This window comes from Mus pahari, chromosome 2, assembly GCF_900095145.1.
Source record: "Mus pahari chromosome 2, PAHARI_EIJ_v1.1, whole genome shotgun sequence".
In the NCBI taxonomy this organism is placed as follows: Eukaryota; Metazoa; Chordata; class Mammalia; order Rodentia; family Muridae; genus Mus; species Mus pahari.
Window position 1 is genome coordinate 140,076,259 of NC_034591.1, and position 9,678 is coordinate 140,085,936.

Genomic DNA, 9,678 nt, shown 5'->3' on the forward strand with positions numbered 1-9,678 from the left:
TTGAACTCAGATCCCCCTGCCTCTGCCTTCCCAGTGCTGGGATTAAAAGGTGTGTACTAGCTGGGCGTGGTGGTGACAGAGTGCTGTATGTCTCCCTAAACTCTGCTCTACCCACCCATTAGACTACCCACCCATTAGACTACCCACCCATTAGACTACCCACCCATTAGACTACCCACCCATTAGACTACNCTACCCACCCATTAGACTACCCACCCATTAGACTACCCACCCATTAGACTACCCACCCATTAGACTACCCACCCATTAGACTACTCACCCAGGTGGAGAAAAACTTCCCTCCCACTTATGAGTTTGGTGCCTTGTAATGTATGGATTTCATGGGATTTTCTTGAGTTGTTATTTTGGACATGTGTGCTTCTCTGTGTGGCTATGTTCAAGCCAATGCATGTGCCAATCATTAAACCCTCATGGAGTTGAAGTTACAGTCAGTTGTAAGCCATGTATTGTGGCGTTGGGACTCCAACTTGGGTCCTTAGCAAGAGTAGTGTGCACTCTGAAACCCTGACCTACGTCTCCTGTCTCTGGAATTTTTGATCTCTAACAGAATTTTATAAATATCACATAGGAAGTTCCAGGTCAGTTTCTGCTATATAGCAAGATCCTGTTTCAAAAGACAAAAGGAAAAATTCTATAAAACACCAACTGTAGGTATGTAAGATGGCCCATGCCTATAATCCCAGCACTTGGAGACAGAAGACAGCCTGGGAATCTTGTCTCCAACCAAAACTAAGCAGACTGAGCAGAGGATGGGTGGGAAGCAATTTCCATCACATAGTGAAACCAAAGACCGGATAATAAAACTATGGAAACCCAGTACTTCGTAAGCTAATTTCTGTTTTTAAATTTTCAAGGTTTTCTAGGCAGGGTCTGGAGAGAGACTCAGCAGTTAGGAGTGCTTGCTGCTCTTGCAGAGAACCCAGGTTCGATTCCCAGCACCCACATGGTGGCTCAGAACTCTCTTAACTCCAGGTCCTGGTGATCTGAGGCTCTCTTTTGGCCTATGATGGCACCACTCTGGCACACATATGGTGCACAGACACAAGCAAGCAAACACATACATTAAATTAAAAATTTAAAGACACAGATATAACAAGCAAAAGAAAAAAAAAAATCAGACTAGACATGCTCCATATATACCCACTTGCTACTGTCTTCACAATTTCTGCTTGTTTTTAAGTGTCTTTAATCCCAGCCCTCTGGAACAGAAGTAGGTACATCTCTTGAGTTGAGCCAGTCTGGTCTACAGAGTGCATTCCAAGAGAGCCAGGGCTATACAGAAAGACCATGTCTCGAAGGAAGGGAGGGAGGGAGGGAGGGAGGGAGGGAAGGAAGGAATTTGTCCTGAATCCCCAGCTAGAGAATAGCCCAGACCCACTAGACCCACTAGGCTCTCAGACAGCACTTCACACTTGAGTGAGGGTTCAACTGCCCTTCAAGTTAGTTAGCACCTCCCCCGCCTCTAGGGGCAAGCAGTGCTCTAGGCCAATCTCCTGGCATACATACTTCTTGGAAACTCTTTTAATTTGGACAAAAGGGACAGAGACCAACAAATCTAATTGTTTTATGTGCTTTCAATGTGAAAAGTCAAGTTCACTACCAACACCTCCCTTGTGATTTTCTGAGGTGACAGGAAGCAGACTACACTGCAGGTCCTTGGGCAGGACAGTGATGGTGTCTGCATCTCCATTGTTAGGACATGGCGGTGTTCAGCAGGTGCCCGTGACTGCTGACCATGGGCTGAGGGATGGAGCAATCTGTCCAGGTCTAGGCCTCCTAGCTGCTAGGCCCAGAGTCTGCAAAGTATCTGGTTCTTTTCACTTGGCACTTGGCTTTACAGTGGACTGGGGATTAATCTTCTCCCTGTTAACAAACATCAAAGACAGAAGAGGCCCAGTTCCTGGCATTTTTGTACATAGATTTCTCATAGATTTATTTCTGTGTCACGTTATATATAGACCTATTCATATATATTTTTTATTTTTAATATACAATCTATATTTCCTTCCCCACCAAAACCACAGGAGGAGATATAAATCCTTCCAGGATTTCCATTGGGCTTCCTAAGATGATTAGCTAACAAAGAACCATTTCTTAACATCTCAAAAATAGCTGTTCTCAGGTTCTGGGGTCACTGAAGCAGCAGTATCCCCAGGCCCAAGGAAATGAGAGAGAACAAGAAACAAATGTAGTGTGATGGGGTTCTGGGAGGAAAATGTCCAGCGACTCCCAGGGTAGCAGACTGGCTCCAGAACTCTAAGGCTGGGATGAAGGTGGAGACCCCCTTCCCCATGGCTTTTCAGATGCAGCCCACTAGGCAAGGGGAGGAGGAGGAACTGCAGATTAGGCATGCAGGGGTAGGTGTGGGTGGTGAAGAGCCAGCACCCTCCATAGGGCTGCCAACCTGCTCAATGACGGGTAATGGGCAGACACAGTGCGGAAGAACGATGAGAGCAAGCGTGCCGGGGAAGAGCATGGAACATGTAAGAGAACATGACCTGCACTGGCCTCCTCCCTACAGAGGGTGTGGCTTATGCTTGGGGGTGGAGGAGATGAAAAGTCATAAGCTAGCATTCTCAGCTGGCCAGGGGCACAGGAAGGCTCTGAGGACTCCTAAGGGGTAGGCAGGTAGGCAGCTGGGACCCCACATTCCCAGGGAAGAAACAAGTCCTTTCAGTTCGACTTGGACCAAATCTTGGCGCTCCCTCGGAGTCTGGCAAGGGGAAGAGAGAGAGAGGGGATGCAAGGGGTCCCCTAATTCCTAGAGGACACCCCCACTCCCGACCCCATGCAAACGACTAAAGCAAGTGGAGCAGTCAGGTCCCTGAGGCAAAAGTGTGGTACCCAGAGACAAGCAGCTCCCGCATGGGCTCACCCCTTGCCCTTTGAGGCTTTCTTGCTGGGCTGGCGCTGGTTGGTGCCAGGAGCTGGTTCTCTCAGCTCTGTCAGGTGTTGCTCAGGATCCTGTGAGGTGGCTGCAGCAGCAGCTGCTGTCGTGACTTTAATGGTTTTCTTAAGGTTGGCAACCTATCAGGATGAAAGGAATGAGGGATAGCCAAAGGAGGTTCCAGAACCGGACGGGCCGTGATCATTTTATCAGTTGGCCTCAGCCCCATCGCGGCCCCAGTGCCCAGGCTGGGGAGCTCCAGTCCGTCTCACTCCCTGTCTGCTTACCTCACTCTCGATCTGCTGCTTCAAGCCCAGCTGCTGCTCCTTGTGCTGGTTGGCACGGCTGACCTGCTCTTCGATGCCTGACAGCACAACCTCACAGCCTATGCACCTGTGGGAGTCAGGGCAGGTGAGAAGCGTCAGCAGGAGGCCGCAGTGATCACAGCCTCATAAAAACAAAACAAACAAAAGCAAAAGCCTCAAAAGCTAGCTCCAGGCTGGACTGGAAACCCTTGCCTGAGCTGGGAGCCCTCCCAGGGTACCAGCTACAACAGGATTCTTTCTCCCCAGGACAGGCAGGATAAGAAAGGGATAAGGAAGTGTCCTAGACAAGGTGGGTGGGGGTGGTGTGTGCTTGGAGAAATGGCTCAGTGGTGAAGCCCACTCCTCCAGTGTACTGCTCCCCCAGAGACACCCCCCCCCCAGTTTGATCCCAGCATCCACATAGGAGGCTGAGAACCACCAGCTACAGGGATCTGCCCCCTCTGGCCCTGTGAGCACCTGCAATCACCTGCATCCCCTCTACCTCCCTATCACACACACACACACACACACACACAACTAAAAATAAATCAAAATAACAAGATGAGAGCAGGAACCAGAAAGAAAACAGAGTCAGGCATGGTGGGTAGGGCAGCGCACACCTGTAAGCTTAGAACCAGGAAGCAGAGGTAAGACCTCCAATTCAAGGCCAGCTTGGGGTACACAGTGAGATCACAATGATGTTAGACGGGGTACAAAGAGGAAAAGAAAAGACCCATCTCGGCCCCTGGTGCTATGTGCAATTGTCCTAAACTCAGCCTACGACAGTGACAAGCCTCCACTAGTCAAGAGCACAGCTGCCATCCCTTTGCCCAGTTCCTGCGCAACAACCCTGACTCTGCACCAAGGGCCCCCTTTGAGTCTCTGTTCCCTCAGAAGCCCTGGGAAGAAAGCACGGGTCTCTCTCTCACTCCTAGGCTAGCCCTCCCCAGCCAGTCCCTGCTCTCTCCTGCTTGTATAAGAAGGGAGGGTCAGGGCCTGACAAGTTCTCACCACTCTTGCAGGGTCTGGGCGATGGCACTGAGATCCTGGCGCTGGATGTCCCGCCCAATGCTGTAATCAACCTCTAGCCGCTGATTGCGCTGGTCTAGAGAGCCACGAAGGACATCAGCATACACAGCCTCAATCACAAGGTCTTCCAGCTGGCGCACGTTTCGAAGGGCAAGGGCCTCCAGCAACACTGCATATGGGATACACTGGGTCCAGAGGTTAGACCCAGTTGTGGGGTTCAAAAGCAGAGGAGGATTTTCCAGAATCCTTTTCCAGTTTTTCCCCAATGTCCAGGCCCACATCCCTCCACTCCTATCTGTAAACCATTTTCTGGAAAATGTTGGTTCTAAAGCAAAACCTATTACGGCCTCAAAAACATCACCAGAAAAAGATAATCTTTCAACTTATATTTCCTTCCTTTTCTTTCATGGTGTACTGGCATAGGGTCTCATTCTATAGCCCAGGCTGGCTTGGAACTATTTAGTCCAGGCTAGACTTGATCTCACATTAATCCTTTTGCTTCTGACTCCCAAGCGCTGGGCTTACATGAGACGCGACACCAGCCTCAGAAAGGACAATTCAGAGCCATGTGACAGGTGCTCTCCTACTATGCCCACCTTCCACTGTGCAGTCAAAGAGCGAGTGTAACACGGTCCTGGCGCCATTTCTTTGGCTGTAGCCTGACATCAGAGGACAGGAGGGGTCTGGAGTTTCTGTTTAACATGTTGACTTAGCCATGTTACAAACTAGTATGACCTTGGGGAACAATCTAGAACCACAAGCCTGATTCCAGCAAAAATCACCAGGACCCAATTCTAGTTAACAACTGGGAGAATGTGAGATAACAAAAGACTGTGCCCACAGGGGCAGACAGGTACATCTTACTACAGCAAGTACAGAAGGACCCCAGTTCTAGCTCTGAGGCTCTGCTGGTCTGGAACTCCATCTGATGAATGAGACGGCCAGCATTCTAGTGGCTATTTTGACCCCAATCACAAAAGACGATGACTTAGAACTTCAGTTCAAACTGAGAGACTTCTAAGTGACCGCAGTAATGGATTGTCAGTTCAGACCCAGACAGGGAGGCCAATGGCTCTCCTTAGACTCCCAGGGGCTCACAACAGGTTGTCTCTGGCTTTGGACTGGAAGCTGGTAGGACTGTCACTTACCTTGACTTTGGCAGCCAGAGTAACAACTGACAGATGCCGAAGCTTATTCTTCTGCGCCTCAGTAAGCGGGGGGAGATTCCTGGCTTCAGCTAGAGACAGGGACAGAAGCCCGGGAGTCTTGTTTTTAGCAGTTTCCTATAAGTTTTCTCACCAATTGTGGTCTAACACTGCAGAGGTTCACGTATGGCAGCGTAGTAGGGATTTCTTCCAAGTCTCCAGAAACCACCCTTCTCCTGTGCCCACAGCTCCGGCCCCTATTTACCTAAGTAGTCCGCATAGGTCCCATAGGCAAACACTGTGAGCAGCCGGAAGGTGGAGGCAAAGTCGCTTTCTGCCAACTGCAAGAACGTGAGGGAAGAAGTGACAAGAAGGCCTGATCTCACCCTGTCCTTCCCAACAGTACCTATTCTGGTCCCTCAGGGGCTCATCTCCACCTCTGGCCCTTTGCTGAGCTATGCAGCTAATTCCTACTCTCAGAGCTGAAAACTTTTCAATGTTCAAGACTGCACACACGTACACCAGACATTGTAAACTGTGTGGCCACTGCTTCGGAATGTCCTCATACTGAGGGCTTATGTCATCCATAGCATTTCCCTCCCTGTCACCCCCACTTATCCTGGCATGCCATCTTGTAGGTTCTCACCTAACAACCTTTTAACAAGGCATTAGACCCAGCAGGGCTGCAGCCCTCACAGTAAATAACTGATATATGGCTGACATATATTTTCATCCATTTATCTGATCTCTTTCACTGGAATCTACTTCATCCTAAGGATATACTTCAGTTCACTGTAGATAAAATCAGCAACAAAAGCCAGTGTTTCGTGAAACAGCAGTCAAAGAAACATTCTATCCTGATTCAACCAAAGGTCTTCTAATGCTTGGCTCAGTTTAGCCACACACTACGGTCAGCCTTTCCTGACAGGCTGGTGTCATGAGAGTGGCAATCCACCTGCTCTATGCTTTCTAAGTTCCTGACTCAGCCATTTGTGAGTGGTTCTCCTTATTGTGTTCATAGCCGTTTGCTATTGTCTTAGGAAGACAGCACCTTCATTTTCTACCTTAAATGAATCAGAATGTGTGACACTTTGGGGATGGGGCGGGGTACCATGGCATAATTCAATATGTTCATTCTCTGATTTCAGGAGACTTCAGACTTCCCCACAATGTTACTTCAGTAACTGTGAGGGGAACTGTGTGCTTTTTTTTAGGTTTTTTCCTCACTGTGGTTCTGAGAACCGAACCTATACTGAGCTTGCAAACTACACACAAGGGCTCTTTCACTGAGAACACCCCCACTCCTTTTTGAGACGGGGTCTAAGTTGCCCAGGCTGGTCTAAAAGTTGTGGTCCCCTGTCTTAGCATCCCAAGTTCCTAAATGGAAGCCAAGGCCTCACAAATGCTAGGCAACTACTCCATCAGCAGTTAGATTCTCACCACCATTTTAAAGAGAAAACCGAGGGTCTTCTGACCCAGGTGACACAACTTGTTTTGTTTTTAAGACAGGGTTTCTCTGTGTGCCCTGGCTGTCCTGGAACTCAACCTGTAGACCAGGCTGGCCTTCAACTCAGAGACCCACCTGTGTTGTACCTCCCAAATGTTAGTGACAGAATTATTAAGAAGTATCACTAGGTGGGAATGGTGGCGCACGCCTTTAATCCCAGCACTTGGAGGAGGCAGAGATCTCTGAGTTGAAGGCCAGCCTGGTCTACAGGGAGTTCCAGAACAGTTATAGTACATAGAGAAACCCTGTCTTGAAAAAACAACAACACAAAAGGATATCATACTGGTGGACAAGCTGGAATTTATGAGTGGTATTCTTAATGACTTGCTCTTTTGCTTCAAAATTAAAATTTTGTGCTTGCTTCAGCAGCACAGATACTAAAACTAGAACCACCCAGAGAAGATTAGCATGGCCCCTGAGCAAAGACGGCACTCCAATTTGTAAAGCGTTCCAAATTTTTAAATAGTAATAATTAAAAAAAAAAAAAAACTTATGCATGAGGCGTAGGCAGGGAGATTCCCACACTTTCAAGGCCAGCCCTGGCCATAGTTACTAGTTTAGGGCAGCCAGGACTACACAGTGAAACCCTGACTCAAAGTGTGGGTACAGAGGGAGGGAGCGCTAAGTTTACAGACCCCTTATCTGTACGAGAATGAAGACCTTTATTTGATTGCTTACGTTTCCATGTGGCGAGCTAATAATCGGTACCCTGTTCACTTGAGTGGTTACTGTTTACAAAACGAGCCCAGCACTCTCAGAGTTAACTTTGGTCCCAAGGTTCTTCGGGACTACCCAGACAAGCAACACACCTCTCTAACATTGGGCATATCCAGCAGTTCCCCAAACACGTAGACACCAGGGGCCTCCAGCACCTGGTGGATGAGTGTGGCCAGTGCCGCCCCCTTAGCCGACTTGGCAAGGAGCAGAAACTGTTCCTGGTTCTGCCCTGTCACCTTCACCTCCGCACTCATGGCTGCGCCGAGGTGCGGGGCTCTGTCCTCAAGTTTTCTGGAGCTGCAAGGAAAGAGGAAGGTGAAACTAAAGGTCCCTGAACCCTGCGTGGGTGGTCAGCTCGAGGGGACGGGAGCTGCACGCGCCAGGGGGACCCTGCCACTTCTGCTGTGAGCAAGCGGGGTCCAGAGGTCCAAAAGGCAAACTCGAGGGCTCCTCCAAGTCAGCCGGGTCCTGGCGGCCACGCCCACCCGCTCCGCCATCCCGGGCCCGGTCCCAAGCCCCACCACGTGCACCCCACTGAGTTCCAAGACAGATGAGCCAGGGAGGGGAGAGACAGCACATGGTGTCTACCCAACGACGACGAACCCCCACTTCTGGACGCGAGTCGTGCACGTGGCCGCCCCCACGTGACCTCACCTCCTCGCGCCTCACTCGCGGCTCCACCCCCTCCCTTAAAGAGGCAGTCCCCAGGGCCCGCGGGGGTCTGCGGCCAAGGCCAGGTCGTGCCCCCGGGACCGAGTGCGACCGACGGCTACCTGGAAGCCTCGTCTTCCAGCGCACGGGGCGGGGCGGCCGCTCCGTCACCTCCGGCAGCGGCTCCCAAGCCTTTCCTGCCACCTCCCCGCAGGGCCGCTCTAGCCACTCGCTTCTATGGCCAGCTTCCAGCCGTATTTCCGCTCTCGGGAGGCGGGTTCCGGGCGGCTCCGGCCTGTTTCCGCTTCCGGACCCCGGGAGGCGCGACAGCGGCGCCCATCTTCCGCTCCGTCCGTGCAGCTTTATGGGTGCGAGAGCGGTGGGATGCAGGGTCTGCAGAGGACCTCGGCTCTGGGGAGGTCCTGGGGAGACGAGCCTCCCGGGAGGGCGGCCCCGAAGTCCTACGGCGACGTGAGCGTTAGCGGAAGGCGAGAATTCGCAGAAAGAAAAAAATAAGGGAGAAAGAAACGTGGCTATAATTTAGGTAGTCCATCCGCTAATCCACTCATCTTTTTAAAGAGCAGGAGAAAAGTGTAAAGGGTAGGGGGCAGGGAGTGGTGACCCATGCCCCCCGCCCTGCGTTTTGGAGGTGGAGGAAGGAGGATCAGGAGTTCAAAACCAGCCTCAGTTCCATAGCAGATTCCAAGCCATGAGAACCGGTCTCAAAAAGAAAGAAAACAAAACCCCAAGTGATTAAGGGGGAAAGGGAAGCGTGTTGGTTAGGCTTTTGAGATTTTCTTCCGTTGAAGTTTCAAACCGCATGACCAGACTTTTGGCCGTGGTTACTACACATAATCATTGAGTTAGGTTTTTAGTCCTTGAGTCTCAACAAGGAAAAAAGTGTGAGTGGAACCAAGGCAGATGAGGGAATTTAAAAGTTAAAGGATTCAGCCGGACAATTGTAATCCCAGCATCCAGGAGGCTGAGGCAGGAGGATTGCTATATGTTGGGAGGCTAGCCTGGGCTACAGTGTGAGAGACCCTGTCTCAGAAATATCGTGGTGGTACACACCTTTAATCAGGTGGATTTGAGTTGGATCATCCTTCATCTTATGCATAGGGAATTACAGGACATCCAGAACTAAATAGTGAGACCAGGTCTCAAACAAAACAAAAATCCTTACAGAAACCATGTAAGGGGCAAATTAAGACAAAGCCAGATTTACTGTTAGATAATGTGTACTCCCATCACTCAGTAGGCTGAGGCAGGAGAATTGGACATTGAAGAGCTGAGTTTTGGAAGTAATCTGTGGGACAAAAGAACGTTATCTGATTCATCAAATAGATAGGGTCCAAGTGCGTGCCTATCTGATTCATCAAATAGATAGGGTCCAAGTGCATGCCTATCTGATTCATC

General features: G+C 50.2%; 1 protein-coding gene and 1 non-coding gene across 7 annotated transcripts; one reads left to right on the top strand and one right to left on the bottom strand.

The window, feature by feature from the left end:
• Positions 1 to 1,575: 1,575 nt before the first annotated feature.
• Cops7a (COP9 signalosome subunit 7A) lies at positions 1,576 to 8,519 on the bottom strand. Of its 6 annotated transcripts, none has more exons than XM_021190055.2 (8): positions 8,385 to 8,519; positions 7,704 to 7,908; positions 5,653 to 5,728; positions 5,391 to 5,479; positions 4,225 to 4,427; positions 3,196 to 3,301; positions 2,897 to 3,048; positions 1,576 to 1,884 (listed from the first exon to the last, which is right to left on the bottom strand). In XM_021190055.2, exons 2-8 carry the CDS (start codon positions 7,863 to 7,865, stop codon positions 1,839 to 1,841), a joined length of 834 nt encoding a protein of 277 aa, XP_021045714.1. In that variant the 5' UTR covers positions 7,866 to 7,908; positions 8,385 to 8,519; the 3' UTR covers positions 1,576 to 1,838. The 6 variants fall into 6 exon arrangements, with proteins under 6 accessions (XP_021045714.1, XP_029391324.1, XP_029391325.1 ...); XM_029535464.1 differs by lacking the exon at positions 8,385 to 8,519 and adding an exon at positions 8,266 to 8,377; XM_029535465.1 differs by lacking the exon at positions 8,385 to 8,519 and adding an exon at positions 8,200 to 8,220.
• Positions 7,248 to 7,354, top strand: LOC115063439. The gene has a single exon (XR_003843316.1). It is a non-coding gene; the product is annotated as a U6 spliceosomal RNA (small nuclear RNA).
• Positions 8,520 to 9,678: the final 1,159 nt, after the last annotated feature.

What these genes read in the sequence shown, in the direction of transcription:
- Cops7a (XM_021190055.2), bottom strand. Translation starts at nt 7,865, where the DNA reads ATGAGTGCGGAGGTGAAGGTGACAGGGCAGAACCAGGAACAGTTTCTG. An exon ending in ATATGCCCAATGTTAGAGAG is followed by an intron (nt 5,729 to 7,703) that starts GTGTGTTGCTTG and finishes ACGTTCTTGCAG; the next exon opens with TTGGCAGAAAGCGACTTTGC. An exon ending in AAAGCCTCAAAGGGCAAGGG is followed by an intron (nt 1,885 to 2,896) that starts GTGAGCCCATGC and finishes GTTTGTTAACAG; the next exon opens with GGAGAAGATTAATCCCCAGT.